The sequence below is a fragment of the Rhineura floridana genome, chromosome 9 (assembly GCF_030035675.1).
Source record: "Rhineura floridana isolate rRhiFlo1 chromosome 9, rRhiFlo1.hap2, whole genome shotgun sequence".
NCBI classification, from domain to species: domain Eukaryota; kingdom Metazoa; phylum Chordata; class Lepidosauria; order Squamata; family Rhineuridae; genus Rhineura; species Rhineura floridana.
In genome coordinates this window covers 1,561,236-1,588,126 of record NC_084488.1, presented here as the reverse complement: position 1 = coordinate 1,588,126, position 26,891 = coordinate 1,561,236, and the positions used below count along the sequence as shown (strand labels likewise).

At 40.8% G+C, this 26,891-nt stretch overlaps 1 protein-coding gene across 8 annotated transcripts in view; it reads left to right on the top strand.

The window, feature by feature from the left end:
• The window catches only part of RGS12 (regulator of G protein signaling 12), a 193,962-nt gene that overhangs the window by 98,544 nt on the left and 68,527 nt on the right, over positions 1–26,891 (top strand). For all 8 annotated transcript variants that reach the window (XM_061583866.1, XM_061583865.1, XM_061583860.1 and 5 more), the window contains 6 exons: positions 12,296–12,465; positions 17,643–17,735; positions 19,715–19,858; positions 23,272–23,442; positions 24,245–24,398; positions 24,747–24,835. In XM_061583866.1, the coding sequence (XP_061439850.1) occupies positions 19,835–19,858; positions 23,272–23,442; positions 24,245–24,398; positions 24,747–24,835 (438 nt within the window). In that variant the 5' untranslated portion in view covers positions 12,296–12,465; positions 17,643–17,735; positions 19,715–19,834. The remainder of the gene's footprint in view (positions 1–12,295; positions 12,466–17,642; positions 17,736–19,714; positions 19,859–23,271; positions 23,443–24,244; positions 24,399–24,746; positions 24,836–26,891) is intronic.

The window sequence follows — 26,891 nt, the reverse complement described above, 5'->3', positions numbered from 1 at the left end:
AGAGCTAATGTTGTCCCTATCTTCAAAAAGGGCAAAAAGAAGGAACCAGGGAACTACAGACCAGTCAGCCTAACACCAATCCTTGGAAAAAATCTAGAGCAGATTATAAAGCAGTCAATCTGTAAGCACCTTGAAAACAATGCAGTGATTACTAGGAGCCAATATGGATTTATGAAGAATAAATCCTGCCAAACTAATCTTATCTCATTTTTTGATTGGGAATGCTGTGGATGTAATATATCTCGACTTCACCAAAGCTTTCGATAGTGTCCCATGGTATTCTGATTAGCAAGCTAGCTAAATGTGGGCTAGATGGAACAACTATCAGGTGGATCCACAGTTGGCTCCAGAATCATACTCAAAGAGTGCTTATCAATGGTTTCTTCTCAAACTGGGCAGAAGTAACGAGTGGGGTACCACAGGGCTCGGTCCTGGGCCCAGTGCTCTTCAACATTTTTATTAACTACTTGGATGAGGAGGTACAGAGCATGCTTATCAAATTTGCAGATGATACAAGATTGGGGGGCACAGCTAATACCGTGGAAGACAGAAACAAAATTCAAAGGGACCTTGATAGGCTGGAGCATTGGGCTGAAAACAATAGAATGAAATTCAACAGGGATAAATGCAAAGTTCTACATTTAGGAAAAAGAAACCAAATGCACAGTTATAAGTGTTGACCCTTGGGCTATACTACCTCTGGTTGTTTTTCATCAAGTCTGAAAGCCTGGAGCAAGGAAGAGTTGTATGTTATGTCTTGCTGGCTGCCAAGGTCAACTGGTTGCTAGGCAACGGGAGATAGGGCTGGAGTGAGAGCAGCCAGTTTTCTCTGTGTTTTTTCTCTGTGGGGGTTTTTTTGCTCTTGCAGGAGCAGCAGCTTTCTGTATGTGCTCTTGCTATGAGCCTTAATGTCCTGAGTAAATGGACTCTTAAAACTATGTCGTGTACTTGGATTTCTTGACCAACTTATACTCTAATGTAATTGCGCTTACAACGCACACCGCACATATCAACAATAAGATGGGGGATACTTGGCTCAGCAATATGATATGTGAGAAGGATCTTGGAATTGTCATTGATCACAAGCTGAATATGAGTCAACAGTGTGATATGGCTGCAAAAAAGGCAAATGCTATATTAGGCTGCATTAACAGAAGTATAGTTTCCAAATCGCGTGACGTATTAGTGAGGAGAGACTGTAAGAACTGGTCATGTTTAGCCTTGAGAAGAGAAGACTGAGGGGAGATAGGATAGCAGTCCTCAAGTACATGAAAGGTTGTCACACAGAGGAGGGCCGGGATCTCTTCTCGATCATCCCAGAGTGCAGGACACAGAATAATGGGCTCAAGTTGCAGGAGGCCATATTTCGACCGAGCATCAAGAAAATCTTCCTAACTGTTAAAGCCATACGACAATGGAACCGATTACCTAGAGAGGTAGTGGGCTCTCCAACACTGGAGGCATTCAAGAGGCAGCTGGACAGCCATCTGTCGGGAATGCTTTCATTTGGATTCCTGCATTGAGCAGGGGGTTGGACTTGGTGGCCTTATAGGCCCCTTCCAACTCTACTATTCTGTGATTCTCCATGAGAGGTGGTGAACATGCGCTGTGGCCAGTTATTATGCACATTAACTGCTGAACCGATATTGCCCTTGGAGGAAAAAGAGAGAGGGAGAGAGAGCAGTGTGAGAAATTTGCCACTGTCATTGCAGATTAAAAAATTGTTAATAGTTGGGCTCAATTTGATGATGTTAGTTGTAATATAGACTTAGACCCTCTTATCTTATGCAGTATGGTTGCAGCTGTCTGCACGGTTGTTCATTTTGCTTACTAAGTTCTCATGTGGGCAGAAGACTTTGTATTTGGTGTAGAAACAAATGCAGCCATGCCAGTTGGACACATTTATTCTTCTGCTGATTACAGGAAAGGGTAAGAAGCTATTCACAGCACTGCAGCACTGCCCATTCACATGACTTTTGAGTTTTTTACCACTTTGCCCACATGCTTTCAAGTATGAGCAACCATAAGGGCTAGAACCTTGGTTTTTAAAAGCTGAGATCTTTAAGAAACAGAGTTCAATAACTTTTTTATGCTCCTACGAAATTGCAGCAAGCCATCCCTTCCATTCAGTGAACCACAATAGAAAGGGATCAACCCCATATGCTCACTCACGAAGTTAATTAGGTAGTCATCAAAAACTAGCCATAGGCCTTTGCAATATACAATTTTAAAACAGAAAGAACAGCCAACATTTAAAACAATTTTAAAAAGGAAGACATTAAAACAGAGATCATATATCCCTGGATCATGTACATCAGATATATTTGGGGGTAGATAACCATAATCCCCTTATGATTTGTTTAGTGCTTCTGCAACATATTTCCCTCGTAGCTTTTGTGCCGCCAAGGCAAAAAGGGCTACCCTGTGCGTGACATAGTAATCCTGGTCTGATAAAACATAGAGAATATTTTCTTGCTTTGGATGCGGCCATATCAACAAACTATTGAGGAATTTGAGTCTCGGATGGAAATATAATGGACACTCTAACAGGTAGTGGAATAAATCTTCAATCACCCCTGCTCCACAAATACATACACGCTGGTCCCTAGGGACCTGGCTATATCGGCCTGCTAAGACCTCAGATAGCATTGTTTGAAACCTTAGGGCAGTAAATGCTTGCCTAAGGTTTGATGAAATAGGGTAGGCCAAATAATTTGCTCTCTGGTGGTCCGTTTTTATTGCTCCATACCACCTTGAGAATCTGGAGTTTCTTTTTTTTTTTTAATTAATTTTTATTCAAATTTTCAAAACAAAAACTGTCATGACCCCCAGACCCTCAAGGTACTGGGTTCATGCATCAGACTCAGACCCCCACCCTTAGGGAAATGAGACTGGAACCAAAAAGCTATTACTTCACCCTTGCCAAGGCTGTGTACGCTCACAACAACCCTGCAAGGTAGAAGGTAGGCTGCCACCACCCCTGTATACTGGTCCACTCAGAGCCAGGGGATCTCTGAGTCCAGAAGATATATAAAACCAAGGTCCTAGAAGGCAAGAGTCACAGTTACACTCCTTGCCAGGCACCTCTGGTTTAACACTTAAAATCCAAGCCTTTAACTTCTTAACCCTCTTTGGTAGTTAGTGACTGAGATTGGTCAAGGCACTGAATCCAGAACCACCCCCTCTCTCAATTGAACACACCAGGTTAAATAGAAGTAGCTTTATTAAGATATATAAGTGCACATAACAAAATAGCAGCAAGTAATCCTTTAAGACCATTCACCCAACAGGGGTTTAGGTTCTTACAAGAGAGTTCATATACACAACAAGAAAATAACAAACTAACTCACCTAACTACTTACACACGAGGTAGTTGGTTGCGTGGCACCTCTCCTAAGAGAGATGGATGTTTAACATAAAGCAATGGAACCAGACATAGGTTGCCTTCCCGTAAGCAACCCCTGGAACCATAAGGCAGAAAGGTTTGGAACTCTGGTGCCAGTCAGCATAGGCAGAGAACAGAGAACAAAGGCTATGGGTCTCTAGCCCTATACTTAAGGGAAAAGGATCCTAACGGTCCAAAATTAATTGACCAATCAGGAATTGGCTGATGTAACTTTCTTCTCGATGTTTCTCACATTTTTGCGCCTTCAGGCCCCCCTCCCAACTGTGTTTTCCAACTGTACAGGCCAAGGATGACCTTGGGTACCAGGCACTTGCTAATCAGCAAAGATAAACAGGTGCAGCTTGTTAAGGCTTCTCTAACCATCTTCAGCTGGGAAGTGAAACTCAAATTTGCAAATTGGCAAAGGCTTGTCTTTTCTAACTGTAACCGTCTCCCAGAGTCCCTTACTGGAGCCAAAGTATTGTTATTAGATTTTTAATAACTCATGACCATTACAGGTTCATGACAAAAACAATACAAAAAGAAAAAACACAAATCAATAACTAATACAATAAAAAAGAAAAAAAAAGAAAAATATTGACTTCCGATTTGTCGTAGTTCAGCTATAAATCTATAATATATAACAAGCCTGTCTCTTAATAGATTATAAAATCACCTTCCTCCAGCGGTTATCTTAATTGGTTTCAAATCTCATTAACATCATATCATTTTATTCTTCCACAAAAAGTCAAAGAGAAGTTTCCAATCTTTGAGATATATGTCCATCAATTTTTTTCTAGATAAACATGTCAATTAATCCAACTCATCAAGTCTACTAAGTCCAGTAATTTCAAATCGCTCTTCTTCCATTATCCGTATTGGTTCCATCTTCCATCTTTATGCACCCAATAATCTTGCTGTCATAGTCATATAATAAGAGTCTGATAGGAATTTCCTTTATCACAGATATTTTCTTGCCATCAATTCCGAACGTATCACTGAAGTATTGTTGCAAAGCCGCATCTCTGTTCCTCTTTTTTCATGATACACTAGCACATCTCTTGAAGATTTTTCCATTGACACAAAACAGGGATTAATTCTGTTAACTTTCTCCATTTCAAGTTCCATCAAATCCTTCCAGTCCAGGAATTTTTTTGAACCGATAATATCTTTATCTCCAATCTCTTCAATTCCTTCAGGGACAGCGCTGAGTTCCAAACCGTAATATTTGTCTCCAGGATCCATCACAGCCAGGAAATCCAAATCTTTTTCCATGTCCATATTTAATCCAATCTCCATAGTTTGAACCTTGCCTTTAATTTCTCTTTCATCCTTTTTTGGTTTTCCAGATCTATCTTTATTCTCCTTTCTCATAGAATCCTGAATTTCTTTCAGCTCCTGTCTCATTTCGTCAAATTCAATTCTCAACGCTTGACTATTATTTCTCAGTTGTTGTTTTATTGACTTAATCCCATTCATTATTTTCTGAAACATGTCTAAAGATAAAGTCCCTTCTTGTACATCCATGATCTTCTTAATTGTCATTCTTAAAGTCAAAGGAACAAAACTCCTTCAATTTTCAATGTCCCAAGCAAAGAGCAGTTTATTTCTTTATCCAGTTACAAAGGAGTTAATCTTTCAAACCAACTGGCGTCACACTCTAGACAGCCCTTATCTCTTATATGCCCAGAAGTGTAAAAACAGCTTTAGTTCACAGCGTCCAAATAACTAGTAGCAGAAAGAATGAGCAGATTCGTCAAAAAAAATGTAGATCAGAAAAAATAGTCCCAGACATATATTACACAAAAGTCTTATAAATCAAAAAGATTTTTCTTTTCTCTTCCAATCAGAAACCCCTCATCCGTTGTAATCTTTATAATGCTATTTTCCATGTCAGCTTTTTGCAATAAAAAAAAGATAGGCTATTTTTATTTTCTTCCCCCTTAGTTCCGTGAGTAAAAGAGAAGGAAAGTTTTGACTCACCCAGGTTTTCTTAATTGCTGGTTCTTTGACAAATCTCTTTAGCTGTATAGATAAGAAAGTAATAAGCGTAGACAGGAGAATGCTTGCCTGTTAGTCTGTTTTTCTTTAAAGAAAAAAAAATGGGTCACTTATTCAGCTGAGCTAGCTAGAAATCCTCACTCCGTCCGAGCTGCTGGAAGACCTTCTTTCACAGACAATTCTGACGAATTCCAGTCTCCAACAATCACAACAAAGCTGTGTGGGAAATCTCACGTTTCTTCCTTATCCAGAAGAAATTATCCCCAGTCAAAAAAGACCCTTCTGACTGGATTTAAAACTGAAAAAGTTTCATCCAAGACGGGAGCCCGTCTCAGAGGCTGCACAGGCGGAGGGATCCTCCTGGGAAGTTGAGAATCTGGAGTTTCTGATGGCCAAGCGATCAATCCAATTACTATGTTGAAAAATTGCTTCCTTCAACTTGACTCAGTCCGAAACAATTGAGTTCGGAGTTGTTATATGATAGAGGTGGTATAGGTTCGATATTCTGACACTCCAGTAATTGTCCCTTAGAGTCATATTGTGGCATAATTTAGTAGGGGCATTTTTTATAGATTCCCAAAAAATTAATAGAGTGTAATGAGCACGAGCGGTGAGTTGAGGAAGGCCAAGCTCTGCTCAGAGAAATGCCGCTGGAGTGCCTGGAGGCAGGCGCAAAAGTTTCCTTAGGAAAGTATTTTGGACTGCCTCAAGGCTGGGCATGATGGAATTTTCCCATCCCCAAACTGGGGCCCCATAGAGGATCTGTGCAAGGACCTTGTTTGCAAAAAATTTTAGGGTGGGGAGGACAAGATTGCCACCAGCTGTTCTATAAAAACTCAGGATAGTGGGATATAGCAACACACTAGGGATGGATGAGAAGTTTGATTCAGTTTGCATTTCAAGCTACCAAATCCACACTTTCCAAAACATATTGAAAACCAAAATACAGCCATCAAAACTGCCTACAAATATGTGTTTATTAGGAAAAATTTGCACTAAAATGCTGGAGAATTTTTATGATAAAAAAGCAAATTGCTGCAGAAATGTGGAGAACTGAGTTTAAGATTGGAAAAAATGAGAAACTGAGAGGAATGAAACTGGCAGAACTTTCAACAAAATGGCTGCCTGAAAGAGGCAGTATTGAGACCACTCCTGAAGAGGCCCTCTCTGGACCCAGAAAATCTTAATAACTATAGGCCGGTAGCAAATGTTCCATTCCTGGGCAAGGTCCTTGAATGTGTGGTTGCAGGCCAGCTCCAGACACTCTTGGATGAGACCGATTATCTGGATCCATTTCAGTCGGGTTTCAGGCCTGGTTTTGGCACGGAAACAGCCTTGGTCGCCCTGTATGATGACCTTTGTCGGGAGAGAGACAGGGGGGAGTGTGACTCTGTTGATTCTCCTTGATCTCTCAGCGGCTTTCGATTCCATCGACCATGGTATCCTTCTGGGGAGACTAGCTGAGTTGGGAGTGGGAGGTACTGCATTGCAGTGGTTCTACTCCTACTTGGCAGGTCGCCTCCAGAAAGTGGTGCTTGGGGAACATTGCTCGGCACCCTGGACTCTCCGGTATGGGGTTTCGCAGGGGTCAGTTCTGTCCCCCATGCTGTTCAACATCTACATGAAACCGTTGGGTGCGGTCATCCGGAGCTTTGGAGTGTGTTGCCATCAGTATGCTGATGACACGCAGCTCTATTTCTCCTTCTCATCTTCTTCAGGTGAGGCTGTCAATGTGCTGAACCGGTGCCTGGCTGCGACAATGGACTGGATGAGGGCTAATAAACTGAGGCTCAATCCAGACAAGACTGAGATGCTGCTAGTGGGTGGTTCTTCTGACCAGATTGTGGATGTCCAACAAGTTCTGGATGGGGTTGCACTCCCCCTGAAGGAGCAGGTTCATAGCTTGGGGGTTCTCCTAGAACCATCTCTGTCACTTGAGGCTCAGGTAGCCTCAGTGGCACGGAGTGCCTTCTACCAACTTTGGTTGGTGGCCCAACTACGTCCCTATCTGGACAGGGATAACCTGGCTTCAGTTGTCCATGCTCTGGTAACCTCCAAATTAGATTACTGCAATGTTCTCTACGTGGGGCTGCCTTTGAAGACAGTTCGGAAACTGCAGCTTGTGCAAACTGCAGCGGCCAGATTGGTAACAGGGACCAGATGGTCCGAACATACAAAACCGATTCTGGCCTGCTTGCATTGGCTGCCTGTATGTTTCCGAACTCAATTCAAGGTGCTGGTTTTGACCTATAAAGCCTTACATGGCTTGGGACCACAACACCTGATGGAACGCCTCTCCCGATACGAACCCACCCGTACACTACGTTCAAGATCAAAGGCCCTCCTCCGGGTGCCTACTCCAAGGGAAGCTCGGAGGGTGGGAACAAGGGAGAGGGCCTTCTCAGTGGTGCCCCCCAAATTATGGAATGATTATTCTGACGAGGTGCGCCTGGCGCCAACACTGTTATCTTTTCGGCACCAGGTCAAGACTTTCCTCTTCTCCCAGGCATTTTAGCATGTGTTTTTAAATGGTTTTTATATTGTTTTTAATTTTAAAATTGTGGTTTAAATTGTTTTTAAAATATGTGTTTTAAATTGTTTTTAAAATATGTGTTTTAAATTGTATATATGTTTTAATGTTTTTGATTGCTGTAAACCGCCCAGAGAGCTTCGGCTATGGGGCGGTATACAAGTGCAATAAATAAATAAATAACAAAATCCCCAGACTGACTCACTGCTGTATACACACACATATTCACATCATCCAGCCAGATCTTGGCAATGCTTGCTGACTAGATTTGTCAGTAGCTCTCATCAGGAGGGTGTGATCCATGAAAATCTAATTGTGTAGTTGCCCAATCTCAGATCACGTCAGATCCTGCCTGTCTTCCTGCTCACATATTGTTAATCATGTGTAGAATAGCCAAATAAGATTTTTGCTAAAGTCACAATCAGTGCCTCACTTGTTGTTGTTGTTACAAATCTGTAGAAAGTTTTTTTTAAAAAAAACAAGACAGTCCCTGCGCACACAGCCAGATTATCTGATCAACTCAATACAAAAAGAAAAAGGATGGGAAGGGAACAGGAAGACAAGTATACGCGAGCAGCAAGTTACCTAGTTGCAAAATTTGTAAGAGTTACGTGCATCAGTCGGTGGGATGTATGCTCCATAGTCACAGGATTTTCCTTGGAATGCCTTTAATAATTACCTGGTTTATTTAAACATTTATCAATACCTAAATATAGAAGAGCTGTTTTATTGGCTCGTTTTGATGTTTTCCCTTCAAAGCTTTTAGATAGCAGATTTGCTAGAGATCCTTTTAAAAATAGATGATGAAAACAATCATTCCTGTGTTATTTTTCTGTAGCTGTTATCAGAGGTATACTAAACATATACAGTCCTCTCACGAGGCTATTTCCAGGCCAGGCTTTAGCGATCCGCTTGAGTGTTTTTCTTAAAGAGACTTCATTGCCGAGTAGGTGGCAAAATTTGTGCATATTGTCACCTCTTATCTTGGTTAACACTCTTTGTAATTCATTTTACTGAGGCTGTGATTTTGTGTTTGGGTTTTTAGATAAATGGATGCAACTAGCAGCAGCATGGCTAAACTTAGAAATGGGGAGGAGGAAAGGGCAGAGGTGAAAATGGAAAGAGACATTTTCGGTGTTACCTCTCCTAGGCTTGATAGAAGGAGAAGAAGGCCAAGTCCAAAGGCCACCCTGGCACTAGAATGACAAGAAGCCCTTGGTTGCATTGAGGGACTGAAGCTACCTGAGCCCTTTGGGCCCCTAATTTTGCTAGGCTTCCTTGGAAGTGACTTAGGAAGGGAACCATGTAGCAAAGCATTCCCTAGAAACCCTAACTGAAATTAGTTTAAAACAATTAAAGGGAAAGGAATACCTGGGAGCCAAGCTAAGAAAGAGAGACTGGAGCAGCCTGTGTGTCCTGGGAAGTAACCCTCCTCCTGGGCCCAGGAAATGGACCCGTTGAGAGTGCACCCAAGAAAAGAAATGAGTGGGGCAATGGCTGGGGTGGGAGCAGCAGAAAACCCAGAACAAATCCATCTGCATTTTTCCCCTCTTTAGATGGCTATTAGGAAGAGTTTGTTGAGTAATACTAATGTGTATGGTTGTTTCATTTCTTTGCTGTCTGAGGCAGCTGCTATACTTGCATTCAAGTATAATGTGAATAATTTATGTTCCTTCAGTAACAACGGTTAAAGGTCCTTTCTTTAAATTATTTATGTTGCTTTTTATAATGCTTTGTGTTAAGTATATGGAGGATATCTCTTGAGACTATAAGGGGAAATAAGCTTTTGACTCAAAAATACATAATTTGTTGAACAGCCATTTGAAGAAAATGTTGTAATTTAGTAGGAGGTGTTAGAGAAGAACAATGTTCCACATCGCTCAGAGAACGTCTGTCAAGCATACTCTAGGAGAATGTATCTGTGTTAGGTATGGATACAGAAAGATGGTTTTCAGTGAATGGTTTGAAATATTTGGTTAAATGGCACCACAGTGGCTCTTACCAGCTCTATCCAGGTAATATCTTCCGTGATGCTGATGATCTTTTAGAAATATAGGCATTTGATATTGTATAAAAAAGACTGTATAGAAAATAATTGTTTTGAAAATATTGTCCTTCACTTAAATATTTTCAACATGATCCTTAAAATAAATAAAAAATGCTTATAAACTAGAAGATTGCTAGCTTTTCATAAAAATGGTTCTGGGTAGTCTTTTTATGCAAGCCAAAAATGAGTAAACAGTAAAAATATTTGAATTTGCCTCTCCTCTCAGTTATAAATCCCCCACGTTCCAGTTATAGAGATGTTATAACAAGAAAGAGAGGATTTGTTCTCCTGTGTGTATAACACTGCTGATAACTTACCAGAAGGACCCTGTATTTTCTTCTGCTGAAGTGGGAATGCAAAGTAAAACCTTACTAGTCCAGCAGTTAAAAGAATCAATATAAGCCTTATATTAATGCTCCTTGCTTGTCTAGAGGAGAGAGAGGGTTGTGTGAGTGTCTGTAGAAACTAGCCTTCTGTACAAAGATAAAATGTGCATGGATTGCTGCATCCAGTTTTGCTTCTGGCTCCACCTACCACTAGCAAGTGGGCCCCCAGCAATTTGCCCAGAAGGCTGAAAAACGTTCCTCACCCTGATAAAGGACCTTTAAATGCAAACAGAATTAAATTTCTCCCCCAGCTCTACTCATAGTATACTCAGATAAAGATACACACTATAGCAGTCTCACAATAATCTGCACAATAAATGAAAAGACCCAAATGTATACAAATATATGCAAAATTCAACATGGGTTTTTTCCCCAAACAAGTACAGATTCAATCAGTTGCATGAACTTGAGAAAGGCTCATAGTTGAAACTGACCTTTTCCAGTCATCCACAGTTGGTGGCTCATAGCATTCATTGATATTTGGGATTTGCTATATGTTTAAAAATAAATTCATGTTATGTATTAGTATAATATAGATACTATTTGTTTATATTTGATAGTTATTTGTTGTTCACACAATATACTCAGAACATCACTGTCATAAATAATGTGTTGATTTTATTTGTTTGCATTTTTAAATACTCTAGCAATAGCAAAGCATTATGTGTTTTTTTACTTCTGACTTGACCCTGAACATGACGACATTGTTACCTTGGTACCCTCAATAATAAAGCCTGTTTGTAGACCTATGGGAAGAAAATTCAACCCACAGGCATCATGTGCTGAACCAGCTATCATTTGGGCAGACACCTGATTGTGTAATAATCCAAGACGTCATGAGGTTGATTTCCAGAGTAATCAGAATGTGTTGTGAAGTTGACCAAGAGTAAGTGCAATGCCAACTCTGAAACTAGCTCTCACAACTCAGTCTGTTCTTCTATGTCATGGCTGGTATCCCCACATTGACTGTAGCTCTTTGCCAGCATGCTGTTAATAAGAACAAACCTTCTTTCTTGTTTAATATGTTTTATGCTGTAAACTGCCCTGACCTCCCTTCTAGAAAGACAATCAGGGTGCAAAAATAATGAAATAAATAAAAGAATACTATCTACTGAATGTCAAGCAAATGGATATCAGGATTTGCCATCTTCAGGATTTGCCAAGCCCCATGTCCCAGCAGAGTTCCATTGCTGACCCCAGGATCCTCCTGCTCCTGCAGCTTCCTGGTCCTGCCAGGTCACATGCTCTCTGAACAAATGAAAAGGAACAATAATCTCCACATACCTTGTTCTGTCTCATTGGGAGGTGGTACATTGGGCCTAAACAAAGAGGCAAGTGAAAAGGTAGTGAAACAATGTCAAGGAGGGAGCACACTCAGGGAGAGATGCCAGACTGGTAGCATCCTGCTCAAGGTTCCCCCAAAACCTGGATCCAGCACTATGTATGCACCAAAAGCTGTATATTTTATATATTGCATACATTGTGAGACATACAATTATGTGTCATGCTGAGTTTTAAATTCGTACAATTTGTGGCATGGAAAAGATGGAAATGCTTTTATTGAATAAATTTCTAAGCATTTTTGTTGCCATCAGAAAGGCAAGTCAAAACTAGTACAGTGAGTTAAAATGAGACTGTTAAGATGACCCTCTAGAATTTTAGCTTTCCAATAAGGAGAAGGTTCTCCACAATAAATGGCAGGCATCAACCATCGTCCTTGCATCACAGAGAAAGTTGGAGAAAGTCTGCATTATTTCATTAGAGGGAGGGGGTAGTGTTCTCTTTTGGACATCCTGCATGTGGGATAAGAATTTATAAGACCCAAGTTCTGATTTTGGAAGATTCTGCTGTCCACTCTCTAGTTCACTAGTTGCTAGTGGTGTCGAATAGTTAATACAGAAATCATAGCTCAAATTTCTGTAATTTTTTATTTTCTTCCACAACAGAGCTAAATAACACAGATTTGAAAGATTGTGTCAGTGATAATAGCCTCAGCAGTAATGCTAGCCTCCCAAGTGTCCAGAGCTGCCGACGACATCAAGAAAGGAGAGTTGCAAGTTGGGCTGTTTCATTTGAACGGCTTCTGCAGGATCCAATTGGCGTTAGATATTTCTCTGTAAGTAATGGACAAAATGCTAACTTTCTTTTATATTTAGATTAACCTAAATAAAAAAAGTACTGAATTTATCCAATACAAATTTAGCACAAAATCCAGCTGATTTCGGTGAGAGAGTGAAGCCCAATTTAAGATCTCCCCCCTTAACTATGCTCACTCGGATTGGGCCCATATTTTTTTTTAAAGTCTTAAGTGCAGCCTGTCAAAATGCTTTCTACTAGGATAAAAATAGTGATGTGCAAACACTAATTAAATTATATTTGTACTGCTAATCTCAAGCTTCCTCCATGAAAATAAAAAGGTTGCTTTTTCTCAAGAGTATGCTGTCTTCTTGGAGGATGGATTAAAGATGTGACGGAAGGGTTGCAAAAATTCATAAAGCCCACTGACAGAGATCCCTTTCTTCTCATCCGTGTGGGAACGAATGATACTGCCAAGCAGAGCTATGAAGAAATCGTGTCAGACTTTGAAGGTCTGGAAGTAAACTCAAGGACTTTGGGGGCCAGATAGTTTTCTCATCTGTCCTTCCAGTACTTAGATGAGGAGTAGAAAAGGAAAGAAAAATAGTCCGGGTGAATGACTGGCTATGAAGGTAGTGCTGACGTGAGATATTTGGATGCTGGGACCACAGAGTACACTTCCTGGAAGATGGACTGCTGGCAAGTGATGGGTTGTATCTCAAGGACTGGGAAGAGTGTGCTTGGCCACAGCATGGAGAATCAGAAGAGCTTTAAACTGACTGCTGGGGGAGGGGAGGTAATGACTGATGAAGGCTTATGCATAGTAACAGAAACTGGAGAATGGCTGTAATGGGGCTCATAATAGTCTTCATATAAAAATGTAAGGAGGAAGTCAGACCATAAATCACATGGTCTTCGATGTCTGTATACTAATGCCCAGAGTATGGGAAACAAACAGGACGAACCTAAACTCTTAATGCAGGAGAGTAAATACAATTTGATAAATATAACTGAAACTTGGTGGGATGACTCCTATGACTGGAATACAGCAATTAAAAGATATAATTTGTTCAAAAAGAACAAAAGGAATAGAAATGAAGGTGGAGTCATACTATGTTAAATAAAAAATATATATCCTTGCACAGAAATACAGGAAGATGAGTTTGGTAGCCCCACTGAGAATTTCTGGATTAAAATTAATGGGCCAAGGAATAAAAGGAACATGGTAATTGGAGTTTACTAATGACCACCAAATCAAGGAGAAGACGAAGATGAAACTTTTGAAAAGCAAATTGCCAGTGTTTCAAGGAGGCATAATGTAGCAGTAATGGAGGACTTTAATTACTCTGATGTGGGTTGGGAGACAAATTCTGCCTAGCATGGCCTCTCCAAGAAATTCATGACTTGTGTTGGAGATAACTTTCTCCTCCAGAAGGTGGAGGAAGGAACTAGAGGATCAGCTGTCCTAGACTTGATTCTAACTAATAGACATGACTTAGGCTGCAATCCAATACATACTTAGCTGAGAGTAAGTCCCATTGAACCCAATGGAGCTTACTTCTGAGTAGAAACATAGAATTATAGAGTTGGAAGGAGCCTATAAGGCTATCGAGTCCAACCCCCTGCTCAGTCCAGGAATCCAAGTTAAAGCATATCCAACAGGTGCCTATCCTGCCTCTTGAAGGCCTCCAGTGTTGGAGAGCCCACCGCCTCCCTAGGACATTGGTTCCATTGTCGTACTGCTCTAACAGTCAGGAAGTTTTCCCTAATGTTCATCTGAAATCTGGCTTCCTGTAACTTGAGCCAATTATTCCATGTTCTGCCCTCTGGGACAATCCATAAGAGATCCTGGCCCTCCTTCTATGTGGAAACCTTTCAAGTACTTGAAGACTGCTATCATACCTCCCCATAGTCTTTTCTCAGTCTTCTCCAGGCTAAGCATGCCCAGTTCTTTCAGTCTCTCCTCATAGGGCTTTGTTTCCAGTCCCCATCATCCACGTTGCCCTCCTCTGAACCTGTTCCAGTTTCTCTGCATCCTCAAAGTGTGGTACCCAGAACTGGATGCAGTACTCAAGATGAGGGCTAACCAGTGCCAAACAGAGGGGAACCAATACTTCATGTGATTTGGAAACTATAGACATGTATTGGATTGCAGCCTTAGTGAATGAAGTGGCAGTTACTGGAACTCCTAAGGCTCCTTGGAGTTGAGCAAGACGAGCACCTAGAACTCTATTGTCTGTTAGCTTTCTTTCATTTTTTTGTTTTGTGTATTTAAATCTAGATTACTTCTTTTGTAATACTGGATTTATTTTATGTTTGTTAAATTGCTGGTTTTTGTCCCATTTGAATGAATTATGTTTTGTAAACTGATTTCTCTCCCCTATCCCAATGATATGAATTTTGAATGTTTGTTGTAAGCTGTTTTGGGCACAGCTGGCTGTAGAAAGGCGGCATATAAAGAAACTCAACCAACCAACTCTGGGATAAAATGACAGTATGATACTTGAGTTCCTGATTTTAAAGGAAGCAAAAGCTGAGAGTAGCAATATGTGTAACCTGGACGTCTGGAAAGCCAATTTTAATAGAACAATGATTAAAGACCTTATCTTGGAAGACAGTCTTACTCGGCCACGAGTGAGAAGGAACTTCTTGACAGTAAGGGCAGTTCGTCAATGGAACTGACTGCCTAGGGAGGTGGTGGGATCCCCTTCGCTGGATGTCTTCAAGCAGAGGCTGGACAGCTATCTGCGGGAGATGCTCTAGCTGTGGATTTCCTGCTGTGAGCAGGGGGTTGGACTCGATGACCTACAAGGCCCCTTCCAGCTCTATGATTCTATGATTGCCAATGAATGAATGAATGAAATAAGAACCTATGGCAAGCTTTCCTAATGAGAAAAGGAGTCCAAGATGGGTGGCAGTTTCTAAAAAAGGAAATTCTAGTGGCACAATTGCAAGCAACTCTTGCAAGGAAATAAGGTGGAAGACAGCAGAAGAAGCCATTGTGGCTTCACAAAAAGCTTAGGAATGACCTGAAAAAGGACACATATAGGAAGTGGAAGGTCAGGCCACAAAGCAAGAGTAGAGAGGACAGGTAGCATGGAATTGCAGGGATGCCGTCAGGAAAGCTAAAGCTGAGAATGAGCTGAGGTTAGTGAGGGATGCTAAAAGCAACAAAAAAACTTTCTTCAGGTATGTCCATAGTAAAAGACAGACAAAAGGAATAGTGGTACAGTTACATAATGAGGATGGCACAATGATAACATGACAAAGAAAAGGCAGAATTGCTCAGTTCCTACTTTGACTCAATATTCTCCAAAAAGGCATTCTTTGACCCTCCTGGCAGATGTGTACAAATTGAAGAGGCAGGATTGCAGCTTGAGACTGATAAACAAATTGTCAAGGAATACCTAATCACTTTGAATAAGTTCAAAGCTGTAGGGCCCGATGAACTGCATCCTAGAGTATTGAAGGAACTGGCTGAAGTACTCTCAGAACCGCTGTCTATTATCTTTGCGAAATTGTGGAGGACTGGTGAAGCACCGGATGACTGGAGAAGGGCAAATGTCCCTATCTTCAAAAAGGGCAAAATGGAGGAACCTAGGAACTACAGACCAGTCAGCCTGACTTCAATTCCTGGGAAAATCCTGGAGCAGATTATAAAGCAGTCAGTTTGTAAGCACCTTTGAAACAATGCAGGTATTAATAGAAGCCAACATGGATTTGTCAAGAACTAATCCAGTGAGACTAATCTTACCTCATTTTTTGATTGAGTAACCTCCCTGGTAGACTGTGGAAATGCTATGGACATAATATATCTCAACTTCAGCAAAGCTTTTGACAAATTGCCCCATGATATTTGGATTAGCAAGCTAGCTAAAGGTGGACTGGATGGAACAACTATTAGATGGATCCACAGCTGGCTACAGCATTGTACTCATAGAGTGCTTATCAATGGTTCCTTCTCAGACTGGGGGAGGTCATGAACGAAATTCAACATTTTTATTAATGACTTAGATGAGTAGTTGCAGGGATAATTGCAAGGTTCTACGCCTAGGAAAATGAAACCAAGTGCACATTTATAAGATGAGGGATACTTAGCGCAGCAATACTACCTGTGAGAAGGATCTTGGAATTGTTGTTTATTACAAGCTGAATATGAGCCAACAGTGCGATGCAGCTGCAAAAAAGGCAAATGCTATTTTAGGTTTGCAAATTGCTTAAAGTGCTAGTTCCCTTCTATTTATCACTGGTTAGGCCTCATCTTGAGTACTGCATCCAGTTCTGGACGCTGCACTTTAAGTAGGATGCAGACAAACTGAAACAGGTTCAGAGGAAGGCAGCAAGGATAATCACAGACTATGAGAAGAGATTGAAAGAACTGGGCATGTTTAGCCTTGAGAAGATAAGACTGGGGGGGTACAATAGTACTCATCAAGTATTTAAAAGGTTGTCACATCAGGAAAAACCTCATAGAATAGTAGAGTTGGAAGGAGCCTATAAGGCCATCCAGTCCAACCCCCTGCACAATGCAGGAATCCAAATCCAAGCATTCCCGACTGATGGCTGTCCAGCTGCCTCTTGAATGCCTCCAGTGTTGGAGAGCCCACTACCTCCCTAGGTCATTGGTTCCATTGTTGTATGGGTCTAACAGTTAGGAAGTTTTTCCTGATGTCCAGTCGAAATCTGGCTTCCTGCAACTTGAGGCCCTTATTGCGTGTCCTGCACTCTGGGATGATTGAGAACAGATCCTGTCCCTCCTCTGTGTGGCAACCTTTCTTGTACTTGAAGAGTGCTATCATATCTCCCCTCAGTCGTCTTCTCCTCCAGGCTAAACATGCCCAGTTCTTTCAGCCTTTCCTCATAGGACTTTGTTTCCAGTCCCCTGATCATCTTTGTTGCCTCCTCTGAACCTGTTCCAGTTTGTCTGCATCCTTCTTGAAGTGCAGAGACCAGAACTGGACACAGCACTCAAGTAAGTACTTGAGTTCCTGGTTTAGACTGGAGTAACCAAGAGCCTTGGAATTTGCTTTGAATATTATTTTTTTCAATACATCAACAATGGCTATAACCACCTTTATCTCCCATACCCTCCTCTATAGAAGAGTTCCTTAAAGCTGTATAAATTGAGACCTGTTGTAATTACTTTTGAAGTATTATTTGGCCACACTTGAGTGACAGCTAACCACTTTTAATGCATTTTTTTTATTCTTTTTCTAGGAATTTTTACGGAAGGAATTTAGTGAAGAAAATATTTTATTCTGGCAGGCTTGTGAATATTTTAACCACATATCTGTTCATGACAAGAAAGAGGTAGGGCCATGTGGTCATTTGCTGCTTATGTTTTTAAAGATGTTTTGTTTTAATGTATTTTAAAGTCTGTTTTTATGATGTTTTAAAGTGTTTTTAGTGCTTTTGTTTGCCGCCTTGGGCTCCTACTGGGAGGAAGTCAGAATATAAATAAAATAATTCATAAATAAACAAATGTTGTATATACGACCTGGGAGACTTGGGGTTCGAATCCCCACACAGCCCTGAAGCTCACTGGGTGACCTTGGGCCAGTCACTGCCTCTCAGCCTCAGAGGAAGGCAATGGCAAACCCCCTCTGAATACCGCTTGCCATGAAAACCCTATTCAGAGGGTCACCATAAGTCAGGATCGACTTGAAGGCAGTCCATTTCATTTTTTCCTTTATGCACACTTGATTTATATCTAAAAATCGAATAGCAATTTAATGCTGTCTAATGTTTTGGAAAGATTCCTTATGGTTTTACCTGGGTTGGGCTAGACCAGCCTCTCCCAACTAGTGGGCCACCAGATGTTGTTGGACCACAACTCCCATCAGCCTCAGCCAGCATTGCCAATGGTCAGGAAAGATGGGAGTTGTGGTCCAACAACATCTGGTGGCCCACTAGTTGGGAGAGGCTGGGCTAGACCCTCAGCTTTCTCAGTATAGGTTACTTTTCTTGGACTGAGATGAATGGAGTATGAGCAAAATATAACTTTGTAGATGTGTGAGATTTAATACAACAATTTTCTCTTCAGCTCCAGGTGAGAGTTTTATGTGCTCCGCGGTGCAGGCACTATCCTACTCCTACTCCCATGCAAACACTAGGCATATTTGGGAGCTGGATAATGCCTGGCCCAGCACTGGTTTACAATAGACAAATGACTGGTAAGAAAAGTGTTAGGCCAAAAGATACGCCCTCCAGCTCTGCCACAGCCCCTTTTTCCAGAAGAAAGTGTTCAAGTAAGTAGAGAAACCTTTTAGGAATTTAGTGTACATATATTGCAGTCCACTGAGGACAATGGATCAGGTGTTTGCAGGGAGGGGAAGGCACATTTACAGTAGTCCTGTTCAGAGTCCCTCCATGCATGTCGGCAAAATGTGGATTGGGCAACAGGACTTCACCTGCCAACCCCACTCATGAAGTTTATACACCAAATGTAAAGAGGGGCTTACATGTATCCAGCTGTAATTGTAGGTCCTCCTTGCCAACTTGCTGCTCAGAAACATCAGGATGGGATGGGGAGGTACAGAGATGTTGGGATTGGGAGTTGGGCTGGCAGTTCTACTGTCTCCTTGACACATTAGCTATAAACATGGAGGGGGCTCTTGTGAAAAGATGTACAATAAATACAGTGAAGAGTGTGCCGTCCTTTTTTCACACAGGTCTGATGCATGCACACAATTATGCATTTAATAAGTAATAGTTGCTGCTGTCTAGACCACCGCCTGTGCCAGGGTTTCTCATTGCCACTGATGAAGCTGTGAAGTCACACAAGGCAGTCATAGCACCCAGGGGGAGAGCCTTGGCAGTGTATTCTGGGAGCCTTGTTGAATTGTTGCCAGCTTCTGAAGAGACTGCTTTGTAGACCTTATAGCATTACCCTGAGGGCCAAACTAGATGTGATGTGTGACCTTGAAGTGTCTAGTTTTTATTTTAAATAAAAGGTACTGGGGATCATGACTAGGATTGCAGCATCCAGGTAGGGGTTTTTATCAGTGAAAATCCCCCAGTTTCTTTTTGCCCTGGGAGAGAAGCTGCTATCAGTGCCAATGGCAGCTTATACCTAGGGGCAAATAGCCCCTAACCTGCGGCGGGGGGAGGGTAAGCTTCATTTTTCTGTGTGCTGTAGTCCTGATCCTGATGCCCCCAAGCTGATATTATTTCAAAGAAAAATGTTAAATGCATTCAGCTATTTAATGCTGCATCTTTTGACCCTGCATCCTTAATTACTTTGCATGTTGTTTTGCTTCCAAGTGAATAACAAAACTTGTGTTTCGTAGCTTTCTTTCAGAGCTCGGGAGATCTTTAATAAGTTTTTATGTAGCAAAGCTACAACCCCGGTTAATATTGATAGCCAAGCACAGTTGGCAGATGATGTTCTCAATGCACCACATCCAGATATGTTCAAGGATCAACAGCTTCAGGTAATTTTTGAATTTTTAAAAAAATAATTAGTGAATGCGAACACATTTTTAGAAAGCATATTTTGTTCATGAAATGGGATGCAACACAGAGAGGACTGGGCATAACTCTGGATGTGTACAAATGTTGTGTGCCTCCTCACTACTGGAGAAGTATAGTTTCCCACTGCTTTCACTCCTTAGATTATGCACATACTTGCCTGTCCATCTAGTGCTGGTTTTGCCCTCTTCCCATGCTTCCAGCAGGCTGTGCACTTTTCCCCCAGAAGTCTTGCAAGTTATCCAATTAAACATTTCTTTGTTAGTTTTTTTTTAAAAAAAAACAAGCATCAATCAGACTTTTTTAAACTTGAAAAACTGTTCTAGTGCCTGGGGGGGGGAAGAGATGGGTTTGTGATTGACCATGATAATCAGCAGTGCTATGCACAGCTGCTTCAGCTGTGAACATGGTGAATGGCATTCCCCCAAGCTCAGTAATTCAGAAAAGACGGCTGTGGTCCATCTGACCAAAATGGAGTGAATACAATACCACAGTGGCCTCACTGCTGGTATTATGTGAATTTGGACACACGTTGTGTGATTCTTTCTCCAGTTCTAGGCTTGATCCCTCTCTTCCACTTACACTCAGTTACATTCATGTTTTCATCTTCTGGGGTAAAAAACCTACCAAAAGTGCAAGATCACAAAGCAGAAATGACAAAAAGATGCAGAAGGTGCAGAAGAGTGATGCATTGATTCAAATAGTATAAATCTCAATTCATATTATTGTCATAACATTTTAAAGCACTCTTCATCATATCATATTTAATATGATATGAACAGCATTAAACAAAAACAATAAGGACTTTCAAGTAAAGTCTTGTATTTTTGTCAATGGACTTTTGCAATCACCCAGAAGAAGAAATCCCTGTTTTTATGCAGTGATTCCAACCAGCATTTTACCAAGAGGGCTGTCAAAGAGTTCTAGAGAACTCAAAAGCTTTTCATACTTTTGTAACATTTTGGTTGGTTCTAATAAAAGTATTGACCAGCTGTAACTTATGGACCAGTGCTGCTATCTTTGCTTTTTATAATGCATGCTATCTTCATAGCCTATATTCTCTTTTTAAGGTTTCTGGTTATTTTGTTGCAGGGGCATGTTATGATTTATACTTCATAATTTAAAATGCAAGTAATATTTCGGAATGCATACTTTCTACATCAGCTGGATTGATGAAACCTTTAATTCTGCCTATGTGGTGACAGTGGTTACAACTACCATGTGAAAAATGTCCTTAAGGTTGAATGAGGAGACCTGCAAGGGCAGACTTCCCTCTCCGCAGGCAGAGGGGGAGATTCGCTCTGTCCTTTGGTCCTTGGGACACCCTCCCAGGGGCTATAGGATTGTGCCCTAAAATAATGATAATGATAATAACATTGATCAAATGAAAAGAAAGCAGAGGTTCACAGTTCTTAACAATGCAGAGAAGGTAACAGAAGCACTTTGTTTGCTTCAAGGAAGACAAAGACTTTTTTCTCAGTTTTTCAAATGCCAATGATTAGATTCAACCAAAGTTAAGCACTTTTAGAATCATAGAATAGTAGAGTTGGAAGGGGCCATCAATTCCAACCCTCTGCTCAATTCAGAAATCCAGTTTACAGCATCCCCGACAGGTGGCTGTCCAGCTGCCTCTTGAATGCCTCCAGTGTTGGAGAGCCCACCACCTCTCAAGGTAATTAGTTCCATCGTCATACTGCTCTAACAGTTAGGGAGTATTTCCTGATGTTCAGCTGAAATCTGGCTTCCTGTAACTTGAGCCCAATATTGCTTGTCCTGCGGAAGTCCTCAGGATTATCGAGAAGTGATCCTGGCCCTCCTCTGTGTGACATGTAGCATTGCTGAACCAAGTAGCCCCCATCTTATAACTTCTTTCTTTTTCCTAGGTGTAGAACCTTGTACACCTGTTAAATTTCATTCTGTTGTTTTCAGCCCAATGCTCCAGCCTATCAAGATCACTTTAAATTTTGTTTCTGTCCTCTGGGGCGTTAGCTATTCCTCACAATTTTGTATCATCTGCAAATTTGATAAGCATTCCCTGCACTGCCTCATCCAAATCATTAATAAAAATGTTGAAAAGCACTGGGCCCAGGTCCAAACCCTGCAGTACTCCCTTATTACCTCCCTCTAGTTTGAGAAGGAACCATTGGTAAGCATTCTTTGAGTACCTTTCTGTAGCCAGCTATGGATCCACCTGATTATTGTTCCATCCAGCCCCCATTTAGCTAGCTTGCTAATCCAAATATCATGGGGCACTTCATCAAAAGCTTTGCTGAAGTTGAGATATATTATGTCCACAGCATTCCCACAGTCTATCAGGGAGGTTACCCAATCAAAAAATGATATAAGATTAGTCTGGCAGGATTTGTTCTTGACAAATTCATGTTGGCTTCTAGTAATCCCTGCATTGTTTTCAAAGTGCTTACAGACTGACCGCTTTATGATCTGCTCCAAGATTTTCCCAGGGATTGATGTCAGAGTGACTGGTCTGTAGTTTCCAGGTTTCCTCCATTATGTTCTTTTTGAAGATAGGGACAACATTCGTCCTCCTCCAGTCATCGTGCATGTGACCCCATCCTTCAAAGATAATAGACAGTGGTTCCAAGAGTTCTTCAGCCAGTTTCTTCAGTACTCTAGAGTGCAATTCATCAGGCCCTGGAGATCTGAACTCGTTCAGTGTGATTGGGTATTGCTTGACTATTTCTTTATCAGTCTCAAGCTGAAATCCTGCCCCCTTCAACTTGTACTTCACGTTTGCCAGGAGGGTCACAGAACCTCTTTTGCGAGAAGACTGAGTCAAAGTAGGAATTGAGCACTTCTGCCTTTTCCTTGCCGTTTGTCATCATGTTTGCCATCCTCACTGAGTAACTGTACCACCATTTCTTTTCTCTGTCTTTTACTTTGGATGTACCTGAAGAAAGCTTTTTTGTTGCTTTTAGCATCACTCACTAACCTCAGCTCATTCACAGCTTTAGCCTTCCTGATACCATCCTTGCAATTTTAAATATTACCAGTTTCAAAGGAAGTAGTAATCATTACCTCTCCTATTGAAACCATTGGGGCTTAAAAGTAATATACATGTTAGCATTGTGCTCCATGTCTTTTGCTTAAAATTTAGCGTTATTGAAAGTTTCATGTTTTAGTTTCAGCCTTCCCAGACAAATTCATTGTTATCATAATACACTTTTATTTTCAGTTGTGCAGTTTATTTACAATAGTTCACTGAAAATATATGTAATTTCCATTTTCTTTTTAAACTAGAAGCACTCTTAAGACAAATAAACATCTTTATTCTAATGCTTAACATTTAAAAAATGGTGCTTGTAAAAGTTCATTTCCATGTTATTTAAGACATTTATTCCATTTATTTACTTCTTAGATTTTCAACTTGATGAAGTTTGACAGTTATACACGTTTCCTGAAATCTCCACTTTACCAAGAATGTATTTTGGCAGAAGTGGAAGGTCGGCCTGTTCCTGATCCACAATATGTTCCCAGCAGCCCTACTTCTAAACACAGTTTTGGTTCTGAACGGTCAACACCAAAAAAGGTTTCTCTCTCATATGATCAAACATCTACAATCAAGTATTTTTGTTTGTTGATCACCTGAATATATAGTAAAATTGAATCATATTTCGTTCTAGTACCTAATGCTGGCATCAGAGCCCAGCATAGGTGTAATGAGAAGCCATGGTTTCCCACTATGTGCATGTAGTACTGTAGTGAGCCTCAGGCTTTCCCTCTGGTATTTCAAGAAAATATCAGACGTATTCTCTGCCACTTTCAAGCAAGTCACAGTTTCACATGATATCTGGATCCAAGGTATTTGGGTTTGTTTAAGGTATGGTTACTGAGGGCAGGACACAATCAAACCATGGTTTTAACAAATCCTATTCCTGAGTTTAAAACATCAGAGAACTGTGGTTTGTTTAAAAGCAGAAGTGGATACCTTTGATCTCCTCCTCTGTTGCATGAAAAGGGGGAGGAGAGACAGGAAATGTGTTAGCCCGAGGCTTGTTGTGGCTTGTTCATGTCTGAATTGTACCTAATTAATTGCAAAGACTTATTTACACAATTGAAGAGCTTAATTTGTTAGAAAGAAAATATTTTACCACTTAAAAATACAGTTTTCCCCTGCAGGATTATGGAAAAGTTATTAGTCAAATACGTGCTCGATCTTGTTTTCATCTGTGCTTCTTTTCCTGACACAAGATATCATAGGAGTCACTTATATGAATGAAAGTTAGTCATGAATTGAACAATAAATAATCATCAGTATCAGAATGTGTTGCTCTATTTAAATTAGTATGAAGTTTCCAGATAATTTTTTTTAAAAAAATTTTAAATAATAGTTAAGTGGAAAATCTAAGTCTGGACGATCCTTAAATGAAGAATCTGGAGAGGAAGACGTTGAAAAAAAGAAAAAAGGAACATTTTTTTCCTGGTCTAGAAGCAAGAGTTTGGGAAGATCACAGAAGAAAAAGGAGAATGGTGATTGTTCCAAAGGTAAGTTTTAATATTGAAAATACATATCATTATAGAGGTGGATTAAGATGAGAGAGTCTAAAAATCTTTAAAACATGACATTGCTGTGTTAGAAGCTTCTTGTTCAGAGTTCCATATTTTCATTGGTCACAGCAAATTTTCAAACAGAAAATTCTGGAGTCTAGTTGACTACAATTGACAGAGCATTATATTTTGTAGATCTTAAAGCTTGCTTAGGAAACAGTTTGAATAAATTCTGTATATGATATATATTGAGCATTTATGTGAAAATTCTGGTACAGTGATTTAGGTTTTTCTAATAAAATGATTACTATATTTTAAATTAATTGCACTATGTATTATTTTAAGATTTCCCCACAGATTCCTCTCAAACCAATGGATTGTCCTACAGACATGAATCTCAAGACTCATTGTCATCAGCTGCAAGTCTTGAAATGGTAAGGCTTGCATGTTAGGACAAAAAAGATTGCAGGGAGATAAAAACAGTATGCCTGAATAACATCAGCTGTATCTCCTATGCCTAAGTCAAAAGACCGAAAGATGAGTCAGAAAAATAGAGCTTGGTAGATGCGAGTCCAGCTTCTTGATGGTTGTTTGTTGTATGTTAGGTAATGTAATATAAACTGTCAATGAAAAGAATGTATCAGTGTTGAAGGGGCATAGAGAAAAAGTGAATTTCAAATAATAAATCCTTAACACTCCCAATGTGATAAATAAAGCAGAATGCAGCTACAGCCAATAATTACTTATTGAAGTTGCAAAGTTAAAATATGTATTTAATATATATAGTGAAAGTGAAAGGTTTTTTAAAAAATAGAGAGAGCAAATCACACTGGACACAGCCTGGCTAGAGTTAAATGTTTTGAGCTCCCATTGATACCCGTGGCATATGTTTAACTTTTAGTTCAGTGGGACTGAAACATGGCTATCTTTGAAAGGTTAATTTGCCAGGTCTAGACTGAAGACATTCCTGATAGGGATGATGCCTCTTACTGGAAGGATCAGGCGGAGTTCTTTCAAGCTCTTTGCCTCCTTTCCAGGGGAGGAATCATGCCTCTAGCCAGACCGATTCTGCCTGCAGTTGGTGAAGGCTGGGTTCTCAGGGTAGTGCTTGTTGTCTACCTTTTGTGGTAACCCTGTCCTGTTATTGTTTTATTTTTTTGTCTCTGTGTTGTGGAATTCTTTGTTGGGTCTTGTCTCTCCTGTTTCTCAGTTTTTCGGCATGTAGGTTTTTTAATTTTTTCAGTCAGTGTTTTTTCCCCTCTTTTCTGTTGTGTCTCTCACTGTCATTCCCTTTGGGGAGTGGGGATGGGGAAAGAAGTCTATGTGCTTATGATGGGGGCACCCTGGGTCCGGAGCTGCCCTTACCATCTACACTTTATTCCTGTGCAGAGCCTTGGCATGTCCTTCTAAGAACCACTACCAAGGGGAATGCCATTTTGTTTTTGCTGTGGATGCTTCAGCAACTTGCCTTGCTCCATTTTACTCTGCTGGTGGCTCTGTAAGGATCAGACCAGTGGGCCTTAGCAGCATTTCTTTCCTCTGGTTGAGCATAGTCTGCCAGCCCTTTCTCTTAGTGCACATGGTCACACCTCTATCAACTTTGGGTATGCTAGCACTTGAGGGTCAAGAAGTCGCACCCTGTTTTTGGCTCACAGCAGTTCTTCCCCACTTTTTTTGCTGGACTTGCAGGGAATGGCCTCTGTTGTTCCCAAGGCTTCCTCTCCCATATTGGAAGCTTTTCTGCCATGATGGCTGCCCTTCAGGGGACCTTTTAGACTCCACCATCTTCACTTGGTTGACATTCCCTCCAGAGCTTCCAGTCAGCAGAGGGTGGGGGTGAGTACCCTAGTGGCTTATCATCCTGCAATTACCTTCCCCAGCGAGGGAAAGTTTCCTCTCTTTTTTTATCTTGGGTGAAAGGTTACATTTCCCAAGAGATATTGTGGGGGGGGGGGAATATTCCTTCTCGGTTGAGGGATGACCTGAACAGGTGTAAGTCCTCCCTTAGGAAGGATTATAAGTCCAGAAGACATTAGGATCCAGGCTATGGTTTGAAGGCACGTAAGGCCAGCTCCCTGCTGAAGGTAAGCAGGGTCATTGCCTGGATGGGAGACCGCCTGGGAACCATATGTAAGCCGCCTTGTGTTTCAATCATGAAAAGAAAGGCGGGGTAGAAATGTAATAGATAGATAGATAGATAGATAGATAGATAGATAGATAGATAGATAGATAGATAGATAGATAGATAGATAGATAGATAGATAGATAGATAGATAGATAGATAGATAGATAGATAGATAGATAGATAGATAGATAGATAGGGGCCACAAAAGGTGAGATCCCACGAATCTAGTTCTAGCTCTGTGGGGTCTCCTCACTTTAACAGCTCTTGCAGAGCTTCTTCACCTGTGGCACAGCCTGTCTTATCACCCCTGCTCACACTCTGCCTTGCGGAAGTAGAGATACTTTTATCACACACTAAGAGTAAAG